The sequence below is a fragment of the Nycticebus coucang genome, chromosome 16, assembly GCF_027406575.1.
Source record: "Nycticebus coucang isolate mNycCou1 chromosome 16, mNycCou1.pri, whole genome shotgun sequence".
NCBI classification, from domain to species: domain Eukaryota; kingdom Metazoa; phylum Chordata; class Mammalia; order Primates; family Lorisidae; genus Nycticebus; species Nycticebus coucang.
In genome coordinates this window covers 78,897,041-78,920,848 of record NC_069795.1, presented here as the reverse complement: position 1 = coordinate 78,920,848, position 23,808 = coordinate 78,897,041, and the positions used below count along the sequence as shown (strand labels likewise).

The 23,808-nt window shown below is 45.1% G+C and overlaps 1 protein-coding gene, 1 non-coding gene and 1 pseudogene across 9 annotated transcripts in view; 1 reads left to right on the top strand and 2 right to left on the bottom strand.

Annotated features, from left to right (window-relative positions):
- Nucleotides 1-2,714: 2,714 nt before the first annotated feature.
- LOC128567471 (period circadian protein homolog 3-like) lies at nucleotides 2,715-5,166 on the top strand (annotated as a pseudogene).
- A 2,704-nt stretch (nucleotides 5,167-7,870) lies between these two features.
- On the bottom strand, nucleotides 7,871-7,978 carry LOC128568311 (small nucleolar RNA U13). The gene has a single exon (XR_008375117.1). It is a non-coding gene; the product is annotated as a small nucleolar RNA U13 (small nucleolar RNA).
- Nucleotides 7,979-8,048: 70 nt separating this feature from the next.
- TMEM44 (transmembrane protein 44) overlaps nucleotides 8,049-23,808 on the bottom strand; it is a 31,686-nt gene continuing 15,926 nt past the window's right edge. For 6 of the 8 annotated variants that reach the window (XM_053564654.1, XM_053564656.1, XM_053564658.1 and 3 more), the window contains exons 9-10: nucleotides 22,217-22,375; nucleotides 17,376-18,154 (exon numbers count right to left, since the gene is read on the bottom strand). In XM_053564654.1, the coding sequence (XP_053420629.1) occupies nucleotides 17,948-18,154; nucleotides 22,217-22,375 (366 nt within the window). In that variant the 3' untranslated portion in view covers nucleotides 17,376-17,947. Of the gene's footprint in view, nucleotides 9,558-13,060; nucleotides 13,094-17,375; nucleotides 18,155-22,216; nucleotides 22,376-23,808 lie in introns of those variants that run through there. The other 2 variants (XM_053564655.1, XM_053564659.1) reach the window with 2 other exon arrangements.

Here is a 23,808-nt window from a genome sequence, read left to right as displayed (position 1 = left end):
GAGGTCTTGCTCTGGCTCAGACTGGTCTCCAACCTGTGAGCTTAGGCAATCTCACCAGCCTTGGCCTCTTAGAGTGTTAGGATTACAGGTGTGAGGCACCATACCCGGCATATTTTTATTTATTTTTTAACATTTATTTTTTGAGACAGAATCTCTATGCCCTCTGTAGAGTGCTGTAACATCATAGTTCACAGCAACTTCAAACTTTTGGGCTCAAGTGATTCTCTTGCTTCAGCCTCCCAAGTAGCTGGGACTACAGGCACCTAACCACCACAACGCCTGGCTATTTTTAGGGACGAGCTCTCGCTCTTGCTCAGGCTGCTCTCGAACCTGTGAGCTAAGGCAATCCACCTGCCTATGCCTCCCAGAGTGCTAGGATGACAGGCGTGTGCCACTGCGTCCGGCCTCCGGCTATTTTTAGAGACTGGGTCTTGCTCTTGCTCAGTTTGGTTTTGAACTCCTGAATTCAAGCAATTCACCTGCCTTAGCCTCCCAGAGTGCTAGGATTACTGATGTGAGACACTGTATCTGGTCTTATTTTTTTAGTAGGGCAGATTCTTACTTTGCTTAGGCTGGTCTCAAACTCCTTAGCCTCAAGTGAGGCACCCTGGCCTCCCAGAGTGCTAGGATTACAAACATGAGTCATCACCCCTGGCCTTAAGATGTCTGTCTTAACAACATAGGGAACAAATAGACTGGCATATTCATAAAAGAGAAAAAAGGGGAAAAAAAATCTGGCATAACTTTCATTTTACAGATGAGGAAACTGTGACCCAGAAAGGGAAATGACTTGACAAGTATCGTACTGAATCAGACCTGGGAACTCCAGGAACTCCAGAGCCTGGCCAACCTCCTTGGACAAGGGTCTCTCTTTTCTCAAGGAGCACATACGCCCCCTGTAACAAACATGAGTGTGTCATCAGGTGACTCTTTGATCTTCATACTGAAGTACTACAGGGAGCTAGGGATTACTTCTTCAGGATTTAGGTGGGCTTTTAAGAAAATCTTAGTAATCCTCTGAAATCCCTTTTATCTGTAGGTCAGATTCTTTGGTTACTGTCTTGGCATGTGTACAGGAAATATAGGGAGGAAGAAAATTAAACTCTTCAAAGTTTCCTTTGAGTCAGGTATTGTGTTACATATTTTCTTATGTTAATTCACTTAATCATCATCACAAGCTTTCTAGATTGGCATTACTCTGTCTTCCTCAGGAGTTCACAAAGTCATGCAGGTGATAGGTAGCACACCAGACTATATTACACATCCCTAGACAAGTGGGCAGGAAAGGATGATTAGATGGTTTGTTCCACAGCCCCTCCCCGTGTAAGTAACTCCTTGTTCTGTTCAGTGGGTCATCAGGGCAAGTAACTCCCATTGCCCTCCCAGCCTGCCTACCAGGTGGAGATGAAGCTGCAACAGAGACCCACTCCTACCTACTAGCAGACAGGCATTTTGACTGGCACCTCTTCACAATGCGTCCACTGTTGTAGAGCTTTGCATACAGGTTCTCATTGAACAATGAAGCCAAACTGCTTTCAAAATTCCCAGTTGGGTGTTTCACTGTGGACGAAGAGACTTGAGTTTCAGCTTTGGAGACAAGCTGAGATCACAATGTTAAGAACTAGCTCGTGAAGGGTGTAGGGTGGGATGATGGGATCCAAGGAGAAAGAGAACGTCTGGAAGTCAAGTAGTTTGTGCTGCTCCAAGCCAGCAAGATTATTTGATATTCTTGGGTGAATGGTCACTTTCCCTAGGGTCCAATTTCTGGTGTCTTGGAAAGCATGATTCGGCCTTCCCCCATGGGGAAGGGGGATGTGCTAAAGGCAAATTCCAGAGATGTCAATCTCTCTCCCCATGACTTCTGTCTTTCTAAAGATAAGCCCTCCTGCCCTGCTCTTACCACCCTATTTGTTAGATTAAACCTGTACCCCATGTTCGCTATGTACCCATGACTGTATGTATCTGCTTCCTGAAAAGTGGCCATAGGGATGAAAAATTCACCAGTCTGGGGCCTACCTGAGATAAGTCAGTGCCTTCCTGCTCTGGTAACTTCCATGGCTACCGTTGGCCACGAATCAAGTGCCAGCTCCCCAGCCTCCATAGTCTGGGTTATTTCCAGCCTCTTCTCCCATCCCCTATAGCCCACACTTCACCATCCATTCTGGTCACATCAGAGTTGTTCTTCCTCGACTAGATTCCACCTTTCCCTGCCTCCAATCCATTTCTGTACCGTTTCTTCTGGAATGCTCCACCCCACCTCTATTTGATCTTAATCTTTCCTCAAAGTACAACTTTAGTTGGTTAAGATCACAAAGCAAAGCTCACTTTAGCAAGCTTTCCCTTAAAAGACAATCAGGAACCAACACAGTTTAGACAAAGGGGATAAATAAGGTTGCTTTAAGTTCACTTCTAGTTCAAGAGTTATCCAGGAGGGCGTGGTGCTGCAGGGCCGGACAAGCTGCTTCTCTTGGGGCCGGGGTGGCAGTGGCCAGCTGGACTCTGGGAGCGGAGAAGTCTCAGAAGGTTTTATGGCCGTACTGGGGAGGGAAGCTCCTCTGATAAGAGCATAAACTGGTAACTGCCATCTGGAGTTCACCAATTTTTCTCTGACACGATGACACAGAACAAAATAAGAAGTCGGTGTCTCTTGCTCATTGCAAAGTGAGAGAAAAGCAAAGCTGCCCGCCTACATGGACCCCTGCGAAGATCTGGAGATGCCCAGTGGGAAGTCTCCTGACCCCAGGCAACTGGAGGCCAATGAAGAGGCCCTGGGTGGAGAGGTGGAGATGTGGAGTCCTCAGTTCCAGCTGCAGAGGAAATTCGTGGAGAGCAGCAACAGGGAACAGCAAGACCGAAACAGAGTTTCTGAAGAACTTATAATGGTTGTCCAAGAAATGAAGAAATATTTCCCATCAGAGAGACACAATAAGCCAAGCACTCTAGAGGCCCTCAATTATGCCCCTTCGCCGTGTGCTTCGTGTGCAAGCAAACTGTGAGTTTTTTCAGATTCTCAGTCAAAAGGGAGCATCTCAGGCAGATGTGACCACGTACGGTCTTGAGGAGCTGGCCGCTCTTGCTTCAGAACACACTTCCCAAAACACAGAGACCTTTGTGGTAGTGTTTTCATTTCTGTCTGGAAGGTTAGTGCACATTTCTGAACAGTTTGCTTTGATCTGGAATTGTAAGACCAGTTGCTTGGAGTCTTCTCACTTTGTTGACCTGCTCACTCCTAAGATGTGAGAGAGTTCTACATGCACACTGCCCGAGCTCCACTTCCCTTTTGGAACAGCTGGACCCAAAGAGCGTCACAGTATGAATGCGCTCCTGTGAAATCCTTCTGCAGGGTCCGTGGAGGAGAAGACTGGAGAAAGCAAGAGAAGCATTATTTCCCATTCCAGATCATTCCCTACATGATTCATGCATGTGGTTCTGCCCAACCAGAATCGGAACCCCACTGTCTCACACTGGTTGCGAAGCTCCTAGAATCCCAGTGGATAAAGAATTTTTACCCCAGCACATAGCCCAGGGGGTGTTTTTCTTGAAGTAGATGAAAGAGCAGTGCCTTTGCTGGGTTACCTACTGCAGTACCTGATCGGGACCTCAATCCTAACATACTTGTACCTAGAAGATCGTTCTCTGATGGTTTCGGTAGACCAGAAAGTCTTGAAGTATGCAGGCCATCCTCCCTTTGAACATTTCCCATTAGATTTTGTACTCAAAATGGAGATTACATCATAATGGATTCCAGGTGGTCCAGCTTTGTGTACCATTGGAGCCGGAAGGTTTCTTTCATCATTCAGCATAAAGTTCAAACGAGTCCACTAAATGAGGATGTTTTTGCTACCAGAATAAAAAAGATGAACAGTAATGACAAAGACAGAACAGAATTACAAGAACAAACTCATAAACTTCTCTTGCAGTCGGTCCCTGTGAGTGCTTCCAGTGGCTACGGGAGCCTGGGCAGCAGGTCCAGTGGCTACAGGAGCCTGGGCAGCAGCGGCTCCCAGGAGTAGCATGTGAGTGTGGCGTCTTCCAGCGACCCCTAGGCACTGTGCGCAGGAGCCAGGGAAGGAGCCAATAATGTTGCAACAGGTCTATGTCAGTGTAAACAAAATTAAGAATCCGGGCCAGCAGCTGTCCACTGAGTCAATGACCAGATCATCAGTCAAGCCAGTGACTAGGATATGCACAGAGCCGCTCTGTGGTGATGAGCAGAAGGCCTTTTCTTCCTTCCAAACATCAAGAAATAATAGTATGTATACTGAGTCTTGTGAGGATTTGAGGAAAGATCAGCACAGCCCATCCTATCAACAAATCAACTGTATTGATAGTGTTATCAGCTATCCTAAGAGCTATAATATTCCAGCTTTAAAAAGAAGTACGTATCCTGTGCAAATACAACTTCTTCATCCTCCAAAGACAACAAACAAAACTTCAAGGCAGATGATGTCCAAGCATCTCACGCTGTTTCTCAGATCCCAGCCATACCTAAATCAGAAATGCCAACGAATGAATGGTCCACAGATGCTGAAGGCAAGCCCTGTGCACCTTGTCCACTACAGTGCTGAGCTTGGGGTCGGGCATAAGCCAGTGCAGTACAGCAGCACCATGGTTCACGTCCCGCCCAACAGAGCCAGAAGATGCCACCCTGGCATGTGAGCCCTGGACTATAAAAACACAGCCAATTCCTTTCACCTTGGAAGAATTCAAATACACAGGGCTAAGGAAGGCTGTGCTGTCAGCCCACACACAGAAGGAAGAACAGAATTATGTTGATAAATTCTGGGAGAGGATCCCGTCATCACCCTACAGCTCCTATCTTCAGCAGGAAAGCAGAAACAAAGCTAAATATTCTTGTGTTCAAGGAGATTCTACTTCCAAGCAGACAAGATCAGCTGGTTGCAAGAAAGGGAAGCACAAAGGCAAGAAGGGGCCCACACCCTCGGCCAGCAGCAGCTCTGATGCCAGCTCCAGTCCCCACGCCAGGGGTGCCCTCGCTGTCTCCTGTCCTCACGCCTTGGGCCCGTCATCCCCGTCTGCTGTGATGATTCCCAGCCAGGCCCCTTACCTCACCCCGGTTTTCCCCCTCCCATGACCTCTCTGGGAAGAGGATACACAGCCGTGGGGACTGCACTAGACCGTCCACCTGAGCCACCCTCAGAATGATAGGACAACACCTGAGAGCGTTCTCATGATGTATCAGGTACCTGAGAAGGTTAAAGAACTTGTGCTAAAAGATGACCTAGAAAAGCTGGAAAGAATGAGACAGCAATAGCTGCGGTGGTTTTCTCACTGCCAGAAAGGAGCAGCTGGCCAAGGTGTATTCTTGGGTTCAGAGCCAGACTGTCCCTCAAGAAGCAGACATCCGAGGCTGTGTCATTTGTGAAAACAGACTCCATTGATGATGCCGCAGAATCCTGCAGTCAGGACCCAGCAGAAGACAGCAGTTGAGCGATTATGAAGATGCACCTTCGTGCTCTTCCCCAGACATGTCAGACAGATAGACCTAACTGCTTATCTCTTTAAATCCTGTACTGTTAAATGACTGTGAAGTTACAATCGAATATTAAGGTTTTTCCTTCTTGATTTTTTAATATATATCTTTTTTCTGATGCAGACATTGTACATAGAATCTTATTTTTTTTATTCTTTACATATTAGAACTGTCAGACTTTTTCTAGTTTGTCTTCTAAAGAGATTGGATGGCCTCTAAAGAAGTGATAAAACTTTACTTGAGGTGTAATGTAAAATAAACTAGAAGTATAGCTACTATGATCTCCAAACCTTAGCCTCATCTGTTTTATTCTATTGTTACAGAAATTATTTTCCCCTGTTAGTACACTTGAGGAAATCCCACTGATGAATAGGTCATGTACTTTTCATGATGGTTTCCATGAATTTAATACCTTCATATAGACTTTGTACTGGTTGATACTTCCCCTCTATAATTAAGAGAAATCATTCCAGTGTTTTCACAACATACTGAAATATATTGTCCGTTAGTATATCCGGAAATATCTAGTTTGGGGGGTTGAATTTTGACCATCATTCTTGTAGATGCTTTTCCACCTTTCCCTGAAATTCTGGAAGTCTTACCTTAATTGACCAGTTTATAATGAGCTTATTCTGTGGAGAGTTGAAATTAGCATTTTCACGTCCCGTTAAAAGATCTTCTTAATAGTATTTCCCTTTTTAATATTTTTGTTTTAAGATAATGATTGTAAAAAGTTTCAAAAGTTGGGCGGCGCCTGTGGCTCAGTGGATAGGGCGCCGGCCTCATATACTGAGGGTGGCAAGTTTGAACCCGGCCCCGGCCAAATCGCAACAAAAAATAGCCAGGCATGGTGGCAGGCGCCTGTAGTCCCAGCTACTCGAGAGGCTGAGGCAAGAGAATCGCTTAAGCCCAGGGGTTGCAGGTTGCTGTGAACTGTGACGCCACAGCACTCTGAGGGTGACAAAGTGAAACTCTGTCTCAAAAAAAAAAAAGTTTCAAGAGCCAAGTTAATATTCTTATATGCTTGTATGTTTAAATGTTCAGTCTTACCAAAACTAACAATGCTTTCTTTCCAATCAATCTTCACGAAAGAGATCTCTCTATCCCTACCAGAGGTGTGATTGCCACTGCCTTTCCTTTGCCCTTGACTAGGGGAAAACATTTCTTTAAAGTTTTATAGCTTTTTATAAATGAATCTTAACGATTAAGAGAAGCGGTTTTTCTATCCATGGTGACTGCTGAGCCCTGATTCTCCCTGGGCTTCTCCCTTCCTCTGAAGTGTAGTTCAGATTTCCTCTCAGAGTAGTGGTTTTCTGGATGGCAATTCTATCATAAGGTGTCAAACCCTTTTCAGATGCTGCATTTGACATTTCTTGGCTGTTTCTAATCTGAAGCAGTTCCATGCAAATGCTCCCGTTTTATAAACAGAGAATGCTCATATTCTATCTACTCTACCTTGATAGTTAAGATTTTTGAAGCTTGTGTGTATACTGGTCAAATTGTATTTTTGTTATTGGTGGAAAATCAAATTTTGGTATTAACCATCTAGTACATTGTCCACCAATGACCTCTGTAGTAAAAAGTTTTTATTTGTATGGATAATGAATGTATGCATTATTATGATTATAATGCATGCATTATGAATATGTCTAATGCAGTTATTATGCATACATTATTGTATGTATGCATTGTACATTATAATATTCATACATAATAATGAATTCATGTATGCATATTTCAAGCCTTATGTTCTCCAATAATGTAAGCTCTTCTTTTCCATTGTTTCTGGATATTTGTTTTTTCTTTAATTTTTTTTAATTTTTCGAGACAAAGTCTCACTATGTTATCCTGTTACCCTGGGTAGAGTGCCATTGCGTCACAGCTCACAGCAACCTCCAACTCTTGGGCTTAAGCGATTCTTTTGCCTTAGCCTCCCAAGTAGCTGGGACTACAGACACCCGCCACAATGCCCAGCTAGTTTTTTTTGGTTGTAGTTGTCGTTGTTTGGCAGGCCTGGGCTGGGTTTGAACCTGTCAGCTCTGGTGTATGTGGCTGGCGCCCTAGCTGCTGAGCTACAGGTGCCGAGCCAATATTTGTTTTTTCTAAATTTGCTTATTTTTTTGCCTTAGTACACATTTTATGAAGTGTATATTACACTAGGCTTGATTTGAAACGGGTGCTTGTTATAGACAGATCTGTAAAACTGTTTGTAAATGTTCATCTTTTGATAAATAGATGAGTTAGTACGCTTGAGATTGATCCTGCTGCCAAAAGTAGCACTGAGGACTAGCGGTGGTCACTGCTGCCCCCTACAGGGGCTTGACCCAATCTAAACTTTGTTGTTCAAATGTAACTTTTTTTGTTGTTTTGTTTTCATGTCAGAGGAGTAACTTGCCAACACGACACAAGATTAGATTTGTCGGTGGCACATCTCACACATGTGCGTGAAAACCCAATCATCATGCTTATGAACTACAAAAGGATCCGAGTTTAACTTTTTATATGAATGACTATAAACAATGATAATAAGAATGTATATTATAGGCTTCAATGTTTACATAAATGTTACTCAGAAAGCTGTACTTGGGGAGGTTCGAGGTCAAGATGTATGAAAAACAAGATGTCACATGAATAGAACGGTTTTGCAATTAAGTACACCTTCGTGATAATTCACAAGGTAAATTTAATCCAAATTGAAATTTTGTTTCATCTGAATTTATAATGAACGCTATGAATTTACTTGTTTTTAAATCATTACTAATATTTTAATGGGTATCTTTTTTAAGTAAAAGCAGTAAATAAATGTGTACACACACACACACACACACACACACACAGAGTCACCCAGGAGGTCAGGATCTTTGCAGAGACCAGTAGAACCAACCTGCTTCCCTGAGGCAGCCCCTCCCTGCTGCTGGGTTTTGCACTGATCCTCAGGAGGAAGGAGGCCACTGCAACAGAGTTAGGAGTAAAGCCAGCAGTAAAGCTGGGTTTCTTGGCATTTCTCCCAGTTCCCCTTGTGGCAGACTTCTGTAAGTGCACTGGGAGACATACGTACCACTGTCCTCCACTGGGAGATACTTCATTCAATCAGAATTGATTCCACCCCCCCCCCCCGAGTTCACTCCCACCTTAACCCCATTCCCTGCACCCTCCCGCCACTCATCACAGTATCTAAATAGTCAGAAAAGGGGACTGCTGTGCTTGAATTTAAAACCTCCTACCATGCCTCTTATCCTCTGCATGAGTTCAGTTACCTCCTGAAACAAACAGCTCCTCACCTGCAAACCCTGCCTCAGTGCACACCTTGCCAGATTTGAAGAAGTCCTGGTACCTACAGCAATTTGCTTTGTGTGTTCTCGCAATACTGGCATGCTCAGAAGCACTTGCTTCACCAAGCAGTCCTATCTGTCACCTCTGGCAGATAACTCGAGTGAGTGGCTGGAGGACAGAGCCAGGGCCTGTCAGTTCCTACCTGTGCCTCAGACACCTGGCACACGGGTCCACCCCTCTCATCTCCTGGGTTTAGCCAGAGATGGGCTCCGTGGAGATCCAAACACATTAGCTATTTGTTAGGTGAGCTCGTTCCTAGCCTCTAGCAGGTTTTCCATTTGTGATTGAATCTCAAGGATAAAGTGAAAAGAGGGTCCAGTGTCCTTTGGATGAAGGTTTATCTTTACAAAGCAAGAGCCATCTGTGAACTTCTAATCTTCAGAACAAATTCTGGGCCTATGCCAGTCTGTCCGCAGGACCCAAAGTCTTAGCTCCATTCTGAGGCATCAAGTTGATGAGCCAAGCTCAGGGACAGCTCCTGGTCCCTCACTTTTCTTAGGTAGCTTCTGTAGCAGCTGAAATTCCTGCCATCTGTGCCATCAGTTTGATCCCAGCTCTGTTACTGACAAGCAGCTGAAAGGCTCAGAGCTGATGGGCTGGCTCCAGAAGGTGTTAGCGTTAATCATCAGAGGTCAAGTCTGCTGGTCTCAAAGAAACCCCTTGCATCTGGGATCCACGCATCTCCATGCTGGCTTTGTGTCTTTTCAAGGTTCACATCTTCAGGGTCCCACTGTGGAGAAAAGACACAAAGGGTACCTGGATGGAACAGAGCCTTCCCATCTATTGTAATCTCCCACCCTAGTTCTCAAAGACAAATGGGTAAGGACAAGTTACCTAGGCCCATGTTTATAGGTCTTAAGGGGATAAGTGTAACTTTAAATCAAGGAATTAGGAGCAGCCATCCTAAACAGACTAGCCCCACTTCCCTTTCCACCTTTTCCGTTGTTCCTGCTTTCACCAGGTCCTTATCTAGTGAGATTGACTCATGTGCTCTTTATTATGAGAATTCTTACCTCCAGGTATAGCTCATTACTGGAAAAGATCAAACTTGACCCATCCTTTATAGCCCAGGTAACTGCCCCGTCCTCCAAGAAGCCTCCCTTGAGTGCTTTAGTCCATTGAGCTGCTACCCGCTTCTCTTTGTATAACCTATACCACTCATTTTCACCTGAGCTCGGACTGCCTGGCCTTTCTTTGGACAACTGCCTTGTTTCTCAGGTAGATGATGAGCTCCTTAGGTGCAGGGCATGGGGGTCTCCTCTCTATCTGAGGCTCAACAGACTTGTCAAAACCCAATTCAGAGCAGAGGGCACTGCCAGTGAATAGTTTGACTTTGACTCTTTTAAGTTGGGAAAATTGAAATTTGCAGGGGTAAAAGTGAAAGGTAAAAAAAAAAGAGGAGGTGGTTAAGCATTGATGAAGCTTTTGCAAAGTCCTATTCTACTATGATGGATTAGCAAGAGAATTTTGCACCTGGGTCAATATCAAGCAGTTCCTTAGTACTCCCTTTGGTTCCAGCCACAGAGGCCAGGGGATTGAGCAAAAGTCCTCCTCCCGTCATTTAAACTGCTGCTTTCACTCTGGGCCTCGGTTTCCTCATCTGTAAGTGGTGGTGTTAGATCAGCAACTAGATAATAAGATCTCTTCCATTTCTGAGCTTCTGCAACTGATGATTCTGAGGCACAAGTCACATCTACAGTATCAGGAGACCCGGGAAAAAAACAAGCAAAGGTGATACAGAATATGTGCCTGGGCCATGTGATCTATTTGGGCAAGGTAACAGAGCCAGTCCTGGCCATGCCCTCCAAGACAGATGCTTGACCAGTTCCTCGATCTTAAGCTGGATCAAACAGTCCAGTCCTAAGAGGTCCCAAATAAGGTCTCCAAGGCTCCCTGATTCACTGACAGAAATAAAACACAAACTGTGGCTTTGCTTTGGACAGAAATAAAGAGCCCAATTCAATTAGTGATTTATCAACAATAACTGAGCCGAGTTCTAATGCTTGGTGTTTAAAAAAACCATCATGGGAAGCAGAAAGAGGGACGGAAGGAGGGGGATGGGGCCTTGGTGTGTGTCACACTTTATGGGGGCAAGACATGATTGCAAGAGGGACTTTACCTAACAATTGCAATCAGTGTAACCTGGCTTATTGTACCCTCAATGAATCCCCAACAATAAAAAAAAAAAAAATTGAAGCATTAAAAAAATAATAATAATAAAATAAAATAAAAGCAAAAAAAAAAACCAAAAAAAACCCCATCATGTTGAAAAGATCATCTCATCCCCAGTGACCCGGCAGGCCAGGGACTAAGATGACTTGGTTCACGCAGTTCAGCCCCCTGTTACCTGTCTGGGGCTGTGCCAGCCACTTCCACTATAAACATCTCATTTACTTGGAATTACAGACTTGGCTGGACACCTTTAACCACATTCCTTCCTGACTTTAGCAAAGACCAAAGTAAAAGAGCTCATCAGGCCCCTCAGGCTATATAGACCCACGTGCCCAGATGCAGAAGTAGGGCTCGTTCTTTTTGAGCATAGCTGTGGGCTCTGACGAATGCTGTTTTCAAACTGAGGCCTGATGCCTAGATTACTGTTCTCAGATTGTGTCCTGGACCAGCTACAACAGAAGCACTCAGGCTGTTGGCTAAAAAGACTGAGGCTGGAGGCCCATGTAGCCCTATCTGTGGATTGAGACCTAAGGTTTGGCATTTTAGCAAGCTCTCAGGATGATTCTTAGAAGCCCTGATGATCAAGAACCACTGCTCTAGCTTCTTAAATGGCTTCCTATGAGTTATTCTTGTGAATCCTGATCAGGGCAGCTGCCTGCAATAGCAGCTGCCTGCCAGTCTGAACAACTGAACTCTTTAAAGTAGCACAAGTCTTAGAAAATTTAAAAATATCTTTCTTAAGAATCCCCAGAATAGGCTGGACGCCCATAGCTCAGTGTTTAGGGTGCCAGCCACATACACTGAGGCAGGCGGGTTTGAACCCAGCCTGCCAAACAACAATGACAACTGCAACAAAATAATAGCTGGGTGTTGTTGCGGGTGCCTGTAGTCCCAGGTACTTGGGAGGCTGAGGCAAGAGAATCGCTTAAGCCCAACAGTTTGAGGTTGCTGTGAGCTGTGATACTATGGCACACAGAGGGTGACATAGAAGACTTTGTCTCAAAAAAAAAAAAAAAAAATCCCCAGAATAATCTTTTTTTTTTTTTGAGAAAGAGTCTCGTTTGGTTACCCTCGGTACAGTGCCGTGGCATCTTATCTCATAGCAACCTCAAACTCTTCGGTTCAAGTGATCCTATTGCCTCAGCCTCCCAAGTAGCTGGGACTACAAGTGCCCACCACAGCCCCTGACTATTTTTTAGAGACGGGGTCTCACTCTGGCTCTGGTTGGTCTCGAACTTGTGAGCTCAGGCAATCCACCTGCCTCAGCTTCCCAAGTGCTGGGATTACAGGCGTGAGCCACTGCACCCAGCTCCCAGAATAATGTCTTTTAAGACTTCATTTTAAGTAATCAAAAGCATCGCCATGTGATCTATTTGGGCAAGATAACAGAGCCGGTCCTGTTATCAGGAAACCAGGTATAAAGAGAATTTGAGCAAAATATGATCTATTTTCATATCAGCCACAATCTTGGGAGACAACAGGCACAGACAGTTACCATAAAACATGTTCATCTGTCACTTGGAGGCAAGGGTGGCATGAAAGACAGCAGCCGCCTGAGGTCTCAAAATGACAATGTGTAGAATTGTTTATTGCAACAGCCACTGCAGCCACACCCAGCACCACCAAGTGACCTGCAGCTACTCTGCCTACTCACAGACCTTTGTTCCAAACCATGTTTCTTCATGTTACACACCTCTGAGTCCTTACCAGATAGTCTGGGCTTACCTGAATACCTCCAAAGCAGAAAGAACTCTGAACTGAAAACCCCACTGATTCTCAGACTTGCCTCTCATTTTTACATTCTTTTATTTTTATGGAGACAGGGGTCTTGTTATTTTGCCCAGGCTAGTCTTGAACTCCTGGCCTCAAGAGATCCTCCTGCCTCGGCCACTCTAAGTGTTAGGGTTATAGGCATAAGACACCATGCTTGGCCTTTTACATCCTTTTCTTACTAAAAGACTTTATCATGGGCCAAGCCATCCAAGGAGTTCTAACAAAAGCAGGAACTGAAATCAAGCCATAACAAGTCCCTGCTGGAAGAGAGAGCGTGAGTGTCCGTACCTGCTCGGAGTTTAGGGCCTCCCAATACTTCTGCTGCAGAATAAAAAGAGATAAAGTGTTGGACAGATTCTGCCATTACAGAGCAGAGCAGAACTCAGTGCCAGCCTGTCTGCTCGGTGAGCCAGAAGACAGGCCCTCAGATGGTTGGGGGATGAGGGACAGCTGACTTCAGCAAGCAGGAAGGCAGCAGCTATTAGTAGTTAAATGATCAATAGCATAACTGCATTAATTATGAAGGGCTGCAGGTCCTGGGAAAAATCACAATCTATAGAGATTTACAAATTACTATTATTAGAAATTATTCTTATAATTACAATAAACCTCCCATTTATTAATCACATGGCTGAGATGATTCACCTCAAACCCATAACACTGAGAACTGCCAATAAAATCCCCACCTTGCAAATAGCGGGTATTCACTACCAGCCAAGATTCATTTGTAATCAGCATTTACTGCATGCTTGGTTCCACTCCAGACCTCAAATATGTCTGACTCAAGTTCTTGAAGGGCAGGCATCCCTGTCTGCTGCCGTTGCTCCGGCCTCTCCAGCACATGCTGCCTGGGGGATGTGGATTTCTGACATAGAGCTATGAATCTTCAAGTATCTGTTACACTAATTTGTGAGTTATCTATTAAATTACAGCTGCCAACCTGAACAGTTCACAGGTTTGGGGGTTATCATCACATTAAAACAGCATCTACTGGTCAACTTTTTTTTTTTTTTTTCCTGAGTCAGAGTCTCAAGCTGTCACCCTGGGTAGAGTGCCAGGGAGTCATAGCTCACAGCAACCTCCAACTCTTGGGCTCAACCAATCCTCTTGCTTCGGTTTTTTTGATTTTTGGTAGAGATGGTGATGGGGTCCTTGCTTTTGTTCAGGCTGGTCTCATACTCATCAGCTCAAGCTATCCACCTGCCTCGGCCTCCCAGAGTGCTAGGATTACAGGCCTGAGCCACCGCTCCCAGCCTTTTTTCTTTTTTTTTTTTGAGACAGAGTCTCACCCTGTCTCCCAGGCTAGAGTACCATGGTGTCTTAGCTCACAGCTACCTCAAACTCTTGGGCTCAAAGAGATCCTCCTGCCTCAGCCTTCTGAGTAGTTGGGACTATAAGCCCTTGCCACAATACCCAGCTAATTTTTCTATTTTTTAGTAGTGATGAGGTCTTGCTCTTGTTCAGACTAGTCTTGAACTCCTGAGCTCAAAGGATCCATCTGCCTTGGCCTCCCTGAGTGCTAGGATTACAGGCATGAGCCACTGTGCCTGGCCTACTGTTCAACTCTTAAATTTTCTTTTAAAAGAGAGCTCACAGCAACCTCAAACTCCTGGGTTCAAGTGACCCCCCACAAACGCACACACACACATAGTCCCCTGAGTAGCTGGGACTGCAGGCACCCTCCACAACACCTTGCTAATTGTTCTATTTTTAGTAGAATCAGGTCTTGCCCTTGCTTTGGTTGGTTTAAATTTTCATTTTTTAAATTTATTTTGAGACAGAGAGTCACTCCTGGTAGAGTACCGGTGGCATCATAGCTCACAGCAACCTCCAACTCTTGGGACTCAAGTGATTCTCTTGCCTCAGTCTCTCATGTAGCTGGGACTACAGGTGCCCGCCACAACACCCAACTATTTTTAGAGATGGGGGGGTCTCCCTCTTGCTCAGGCTGGTCTCAAACCAGTGAACTCAGGCAATCCACCCGCCTTGGCCTCCCAGAATGCTAGGATTAAATGCTAGCCACTGCGCTTGGCCTCTAAATTTTCATTTAATTAAATTTCATTTAATTTCTTTAATTAAAGCATTTTCATTTAATTAAATTTCATTTAATTTCTTTAATTAAAGCATTTCATTTAATTTCTTTAATTAAAGCATTTTCAGGGCAGTGCCTGTGGCTCAATGGGTAAGGGCACCGACCCCACATACCAAGGGTGGTGGGTTCAAACCCGGCCCCGGCCAAACTGCAACAAAAAAATAGCCAGGTGTTGTGGCGGGTGCCTGTAGTCCCAGCTACTTGGGAGGCTGAGGCAAGACAATCGCTTAAGCCCAGGAGTTGGAGGTTGCTGTGAGCTGTGATACTACAGCACCCTACCGAGGGCAATAGACTGTCTCTAAAAAAAAAAAAAAAAAAATTTAAAGCATTTTCAATCATACACAAAAGCAAGAGGATGATCTAATGCAGCAGTTCTCAACCTGTAGGTCGCGACCCCTTTGTAACAATGAAAATACATCCTGTGTATCAGATATTTATGATGCATAACAGTGGCAAAATTACAGTTATGAAGTAGCAACAAAAATAATTTTATGGTTGGGGGTCACCAAAGCATGAGGAACTGTATTAAAGGGTCACGGCATTAGGAAGGTTGAGAATCTACCTTCCTAATCTATCACTGATCTCATGAATCTAGCTCTCCAATTATTCTATTTGCTAGAGTATTTAAAGTAAATCATTCATCTCTAAATATTTCAGAATGTATCTCATAAATAAGAACTTTTTGAAAAGATCCTCTAAGCACAATGCCACTACCTAACAAAATTAGTGTTATTTCCTTAGCATTCATCTTTTAATGACATCCTGCTGGGGGAACATAAACTGAAAAATAATCAGAAGGGATTACAAATTACTAAAAATGGTTCCACACACATTGCAAAAAGCAGACATGTCAATGACATAAAACAGGGATTGAAAAAGTTAAATAACTTACACTTATAAATAAAGTTTATTGCTTTATTTCCATTATAAGTGTAACTTTATGCTTTATAAAAAATGCTAACTTTCAGCTTTCTTTAGAAAATGTGGGTCTTCATGCAAAACAAACAATCTGTGGTTATTATAGTTAGTGGGTAATTGGTTTAAAAAAAATCATTACATGCAATGTGGTATTCTGGATTTTATCCTAAGAAAATTAATAGAAAAACAGGTGAAATCCAATTAAAGTCTATATTTAATGTTAATTTCTTAGTTTTGCTATAGGTAGCATGGTTTATGTAAGCTCTGAACTTAGGGAAACTGGGTAAAGTTCATACAGAAACTCCATACTACATGTGCAACTTTTTTGTAAATCTAAAATTTTTCAAATGAAAAAGTTTATTTAAAGCCAAGCAAACAAATAGGCTTGAGTCCCACTACTGGCCTGAAATGAAACCTTGAAACTTTTTCCCAAAGCTTCTGCACCAATCTAAACTTTAAGAAGAGTGTCCTCTAGTGGAAGTAGTAGTCAATTTTTTTTGGGTTAACTTTCTAACCCACTATGTGTCCTAAGGAGTACAATTAACCCAAATCTCTGTAACTGAGGACTCCTTCAAAAAACCTTAAAAGTAAAGAAAATGTTATAGTCTTTTTCAAGTTTCAAGAGGAAAAATACGTTCATTATATGTATTTGAACGTATTGAAAAATATGTTCAAAAAACAAAATAAAGGTCTCATAATTTTATCCCTAAAAGAAAAGCTCTATAGCTATTGATAGCCCTCTGAAACATATATAGTATACCAGGGGTACCAAAAAAAGGTATACACATTTTAAGAGATCTTGTTGGAAGTGAAATTGAAATTGATCGTTCCCCAAAAGTGTATGACTGGCCAGTAAAATGAATGTGCACAGCGTGTCTAGGTTCACTTGACCAGCAAGGGTTTCCTCAATTCAACTTCGAAAAGTAATATATAGATAACACCTCTTAAAATGTATATGCATTTTTTGGCACTCTTTGAATATATAATACAATCAAATGGTGCAAATGGCTTTTCTCCCTTAACATACACAGTGAGTGTTTCCATATATCCTTAAATTGTTTTCAGCCATGATTCTATCACCTCTGTGAAGTTAATGCTTGTAGCATTTTAATTCATCGCATTTCTACAAGCATTCTTCTATGCTTCTGCATCGAGAAGCATCTTGTAGTCCTTGTCTATTCAGCATGTGATGTTTCCTTCATTTCTGAAGAGTTTGAGGTATGTCTAAGTCACCGAGAAAATAGGATCACTTTCTAGCCTGAAATTTTAGACTATGAAACCATCTGTCCAACTCTTTGCTCTTACATTTGGGGAGAAGTGACTTTCCCCAAGATTGGGGAGGTAAGATGGTGCTGGACTTAGATGAATTAGAAAGTATTAAGGCTAGCCTGATGTACACCAGCTTCAGTTCTCTTCTCTATTTTATTAAATAGATTTTCCTTTGACCTGGCACCTTTCGGACTTTAAAAAATTATACCATATGCTTAAAAATCACATCCTTTCTATTTATTTTATTTTTTTTTTATTAAATCATAGCTGTGTACATTAATGCGATCATGGGGCATCATACATTGGTATTATAAATGGTTTGACACATTTTCATCACACTGGTTAACATGGCCTTCCTGGCATTTTCTTAGTTATTGTGTTAAGACATTTACATTCTCAGGCAGCACCTGTGGCTCAAGGGGGTAGGGCGCTGGCCCCATATGCTGGAGGCGGTGGGTTCAAACCCAGCCCCAGCCAAAAAAAAAAAAAAGACATTTACATTCTACATTTACTAAGTTTCACATATACCCTGGTAAGATGCACCTCTATTTCTTTTTTAAACCCACATAATGTTCATAGTAATTAGTTATATAGCACTTACTCTGGATCAAACAGTTTCTGCCCCCCAAATTCCCTGTACTGCTCTTCCTTCCTGGACTGGTGTGTGTGTGTAGGGGGGGACTGGATGTGAGATGGGGGAAATGCTCACAGGCCATGGAGTACTGACACAAGGGCAAGGCTTTTGTAGCAAAATGTTCCCCAATGACTGGTTTCTCTGGGTAGTTTACTCACACCCTTCTCTGTTTAGGTCTGAACAGGCCTATCATGAACTAGATAGATGAGAAAAAAGTTGTGACCCACAGTAGATTGGCTTCCTTTATAAAGATGACACAGCTTCACTTTAGAAACATCCTCAGATCAGAAGGAGAGGGCCTCAAAGGAGAAATCACGGTGTGTAAAAGTGACAGGCGGCGTGGCATAAACCAGCATCCCCAAGCTCTTGTCAAAGGCCAGGGCCACCAGTGGGAAAGGCCTTGGCAGCCACCACTCACGTTCCAGATGGATTTGGAGAAAGGATGCTGTTCCAATGTGACTCTGAGGAACTGAAGAAGGGTCCAGGGATGGGTTAAAAGTGGGCACAATCAAGTTTGGTTCAGGAGTAGGGTTTCCAGATAAAACAGACATTCAGATAATACTGGAATGGGCAAGCAACAGCACAGATAAACAGCGAACGACTTTTTAGGGTAAGTGCGTTCACCTGAAACTCAAATTTAGGTGGCCCAGATTTTTTACCTGCTGAATCTGGCAACACTACTCGGGACATCAGGAAAGGTTTCCTGGAGGAAGGAGGTTTCACCAGGGCCATGAAGGGTGAAGATGATGGAGAGATGTGAGGAAGCCAGAGGATGGAAAGCTGGCTAGACGCACGGGGAAGAGCCCGGACTGTCTGTACAGACAGAGGCCTCCTGGACGCCACTGTAGCAGTAAGCAGCCGCAGAAGGCTTCCAAGCAGGGAGGCCACTGGGCTAGGGCTGAGTGCTGGGGAGACGCTCTGCTGTGTTGTGTGTGGAGCAGGGGTGAACGGAGGCCGAGAGCTCAGTCAGGAGCTCCGGCACTGGGCCAGGTGGACGTAATAAGGCTCTCACCTGGATTGGGGGCAGCAGGTTGGAAATGCTTCTGAGGATACGGAAGAGATTTTTCAGAGAGCAGTGTCTGGGCAGAGACGGCAGCCACAACTGCTATGCTGTCAGGGTACAGTAAAACGCTTTGCAGGTGGTCCGCCCTTTTGGGTTCCTGATGGAAGCCTTTCTGTTTGTAAGAATTGACTCAGTCTAAGTACCTCCAACAACGCCCTCCCACACTTCGGGTCCCGTTGCTAAGTGGGACCTGAAAGAGGGCCCAGTCCAAAGCGGGGTTTCTCGCTTAGTGCTATTGAACAGTGCTCGACTGTGTCATCAAAGCTCCTTCACATCCTGAGCTTGTGGGGCCCTCAGCACTCTCCCTGCGTTTTTTTGCTCGTCAGCTGCCATTAGTGTTTGTGTATTTAATGTGTGGCCCCAAACAACTCTTCTTTCAATGTGCAGCAGACAGGAAAAAATGATTGGCCCTTCCTGGACTGCCCCGTGCCTGGCACTGTGTGATGTGCACACAGTCGCTGTTAGCCATGAGTACTGGTACTCTCATTCCTGGGTACCACTCACTTCACTTCCCCAAGTGTGCTGCAGCAAGGACGTATTCAGATAGTCAGTACAGGTCCTAGAACGTGGACATAAAACTGACATCTCAGAGTTAAGTTACACCATGACAGATGACCACAGAAGAGAGAAACACATTGCCTTGAAGACACAGAGCGGCTTCTAGGCCCGTGTGCTCAACAGTGGGAGCCTGAGAGCGTTCTCCCATCAGCCCAAGAGCTCGAGCAGGAGCTGCGGGGATCGGAAGCCCACGCAACAGAGGCAGCTGTGGGAAGGGCAGCCCACCTCAGAGGAAGCAGCATGGGAAGCCTAACAGTGGGGTGGATACCCGGGTTGTCTGAGCCCAATATCAGGAAATATCTGGATTATGCTGCTCTTGTGAGCAACAGAAGTCATGAACCAAAGGAAGTGACCACCTGATGCCTTGGGATTAATCTCTGTGCTTCTTGAGAATATGGCCTGGAAGAGTGCAACACAGGTTCAGACTGCCTGCCATGGTCAGTTTGCCAAGGAGTCCACCCCTGTCGGTGGGGTCAGGCTGAGCCATCTGTCCTCCTGTGGGTGTCTCTTCTGATTCCCACCCTCAGAAAATGTTTCCTGAATGAGTGACCCAACGGCCAGGGGAAGCACTGTGACATCTGCTCAAGGACAGCTTCTTGCTCATATTCTGCCACAGATGAACCAGGATTTTCAAGAAAACAGAACACGCATGCCCCAGTCCCACCACCTGGAAGCAGCTATGGGTTGGTTAGTGAGCTTAGGAGTTATTTTTAACTTTCTTCTTTACATTTGTCATGTTTGCCAGATTTTCTACCAAAAACATGGATTGCTTTTTTTTTTGTGGTTTTTGGCCGGGGTTGTGTTTGAACCCGCCACCTCCGGCCTATGGGACTGGCGCCCTACTCCTTGAGCCACAGGCACCGCCCAACATGGATTGCTTTTAAGAACATAAAACACAGATGACCAGAAAGTCATACCTGAAAAATGTCTCCTGCTCATATACTAAACATTCTATGTTGGGAGCCATACAATCCTGTTCAACCTGTTCAGGTGGGTTTAGCTAAACATGAGGCTGTCTCTTTACAGGATCTCAGGGGCTCTGCCATTTGTAGTGTCTGCATGTTTTAGGGTGTGAAGCAGGAAGTCTGCACCAGAAAATAGAAGGGGGTAGGGGTGATTAGGCAGGGGCAGCTGAGCTTGGAGCCATATATGACTTCAACACTGGCAAAAACATTGATTTCCATTTGCCCAATTTAAGAATGTGACCCCCGCCCCTTGAAATTTATGTATTTTAAAGAGTAGATTTCAAGAAAAGACGGAACAGGAGAGGAAGAGCAAGGAACACAAAACAGAGACATGGCCTAAACATACTAACATTTTTTTTGGAAATTTTCAAGTTCACTGTCCATTCCTTACCTCAGTTGAGGGTGGGTGGAAAAAACTGCCTTTGTTTCCTCTGAACAAATGTTGCTTCCTCCTCTCCCCAGCCCCTCCCTGACTCAGCAACTTAATTGTCCCCTCTCACTGAACGTGCTTTGCGGTCAAGCTCATTCCTCTCCCCATTAGCCTTTGATGTCCGCCAAGACTGCTGATTCCAGGCTGCCAAGACATGGGCCTGGGGTGCCCTACAAATTCTGAGGCTGGATGCAAGAAATACACAACAGAATGATACAGGAATCCGACCCCAAAGGATGCAGAATTCCCTAACTCGAAGCCAGTTCTCAATGACCAGCTCCATCCCAGGATTGAGGCAAAAACCAAAGGTGACCCAGGCCCCCCAGCTCCCCAGGCTAGGTGGCCAACAGTAGAAACTGTAAGAGAAGTAGGTGCTCAAAGCAGTTAAGAAAGGAACCATTACTCTCGGGGGGAGGGGGGGGTGATTACTTTTACACATTACTCCACAGGTAGGCTTCTAATCCATGAGAATGCGGCCAAAGGCAACCCTCGAAGGAAGGTCCAGAGGACCGAGAAGAGTCCACGGCCAGGGCAGAGTGCTAGGTGAGGGCAGGGAGCTGCGTGAGGCCGGCCAGGCTATCAAAGGTCTGGAATGCCACACTGAGGAATCCAGACTTCATCCCACAGTCAGCAGCTCTGAGTTTCAGATTTCAGGGTCCAGTAGAAGTTCAACAAATTTGGGGGACTTAAGATGGCTAATTGGTTATTTTGCCAAATAAGGCCATTCAAACCCAAACCAAAAACTCAATACCAACTACCGCTTACTATCATTTTAAAAGTTGGGAGGACACAGGGCGGCGCCTGTGGCTCAAAGGAGTAGGGCATCGGCCCCATATGCTGGAGGTGGCAGGTTCAAACCCAGCCCCGGCCAAAAACTGCCAAAAAAAATTGGGAGGACACAAACTTAAAATGAAAATAGTCCTCTCTCCACCACCACAAAAGATAGCTGGCGACCGTCTACTGACATTCAAGTGACCACCACACTGTCCTACTGTTCTCACTTTCCCGCAGACAAACGGAAACTTCCTCACTGAATGGGGCTGGGAAGCACAGCTGGGGGACCAAGAAAGCTGGGACAGCGAGTTATGCCTGTTTGTGTACCCAAGATGTAACACATGTTTTGTTGACAGATACAAAACCTCAAAATGAGGTAAACTTTATGTAAGTGCTGGGCATGGTACCCAGCACAGGCCCCCTGGGTGGGACACGTCTAGCACAACAGGATGGAGCTGATGTTCTGGGCGGGGCGGCGGTGGGGGGAACACCTAGACTATCAGCAAGGTACTATTCGTGCATTTACTAAATGAAGACTGGACTTCAGTATGCAGTGTCCCCCTAACGTGGTGGGTTCTCAGTACTGATACAGACTGGGAGCCCCGCAGAGGTTCGCTCGTTATTTAGCATGCGTGAGGTTAACGAGGGCAAGATTAGAGGAGAGCCATGCGAGCCCAGGAGCACCTGGTGAGTACGGCCAGCGGCACCCACACACCCACCCGGCAGGCAATAGCCCTGTACCTCCAGGTCAGAGTTGATGGAGGAGACTTCGGAGGAGCTGCTGGAAGACACTCGGGCCCGGATGACCTGAACAGGTGGGTAAGAGGGGGGCTCCTGCAGGGCTGCATCTCCAATGGTCGTCTGTCCGTCACCGGGCAGCCTGGTGGCACTGCAGCCTGCCTGCAATGAGTGTGGGGAAGGACAGTTAGTTTCCTTCTTTATTGTTGAGTTGCCAAAGCATTCACATTCCAGAACTTCAGTATGCAAAAGGCCTGAAAGGGTGCGCAGGACAGCGTCCACCTGCGCTGTCCTCTCCTGGCCTCCGGCTCCCCTCCCCACGGGGAGCCAGTGCTCAGTTTCTGGTCTGTCCTGGATATTCTGTACATGCACAGTCAAATGCACATACGTGTATTTCCCCCAGTTCCACGAATGGTGGCATGTTCTACATCTCTTAAGCACCTTGTTTTTTTTTACCAAACAGTATGCCTTAGAGATAGTTCTGTGTCAGAAGTTTTGGGGGGTTATGGTAGCATTGTAGACGTTTACCATCTATTTAACTAGTTCCCTACTGGTGGACAGTTAGGGGGTTTCCAATCTCTTGCTTTTGTAATCAACAGTGTACATCCAAGATTTCAAGGACTCTAAAGGACATATTCCTAGAGGTGGAACTGCTGATCGAAAGATATGTGCATTTAAAATCTGGGTACTAGTGTCAAAAATGCCCTCCACACAGTCTTTACCCAATGCCCTTCAGCAGTATATGAAAGTGAGCTGGGAAGGTTTAATGGAGGAAGAAACGTGTGAGATTTTCTTCCTATCTATCATCTATCTCAGACAGCACTTCCTCACGGTGCCTGTGTGTGGGATCATCAGAGATGAGCTGGACTTTCCAAGCCATGCAAGATTCAGATCATTCCACGGACATGTGACAGTGGACCAACATCTTCCACTAATTAACCATGTGACCTCAGAAAGAATCTGTCTTCTCTTAAGTCTCCGTTTCTAATCTATAAAAGGAGAGTGATAATCCTTGTTTTGTCTCCACTGAGGTGTCATGGAGCTCAGATGTAAATGCCCTGGACAGAAGAGAAGAATGGTTACGAGTATTGGACCCCAAACCCAGCAGGGCTCCAGCCCTCAATGGGTTAGGTGCACAATTCCATGTGACGCTCAGCTGCACAGACAGAGACAGCGCACAGAAGAAACAAAGGCAGCCTTCTGGAGCAGCCTGGGTACACAGGTGAGGTGCTACCCCGCTGCCCAGCTGGGAAGGATGCTGACACAGAAAGCGCTGGGCAGGGTGGGGAAGCAGAGTCTCTTAGGAACAACAGTGATAAAGTCTATAAATTCCCAGGGCCTGACTGCACCTGAGTCAACAGACCAATGGGGTTTTCAAACCTGTAAGCCAAGTCCAATGCAAATGATACATCTCAAGGCTCAGCCTGAACAACAGGGCTGCTCTCCCTGCAACTCCTGGAAAATCCCTCCTTAGGACCAGCACTTGGAGGGTTGCTGGCCCTAAAACAAGGGAGCGCCTCTGTGGCTCCTGTTACCCCTTTCCAGATGGCCATCCAAACAGGATACACAGCAGTGCACACAGAGACCGGTCTCAC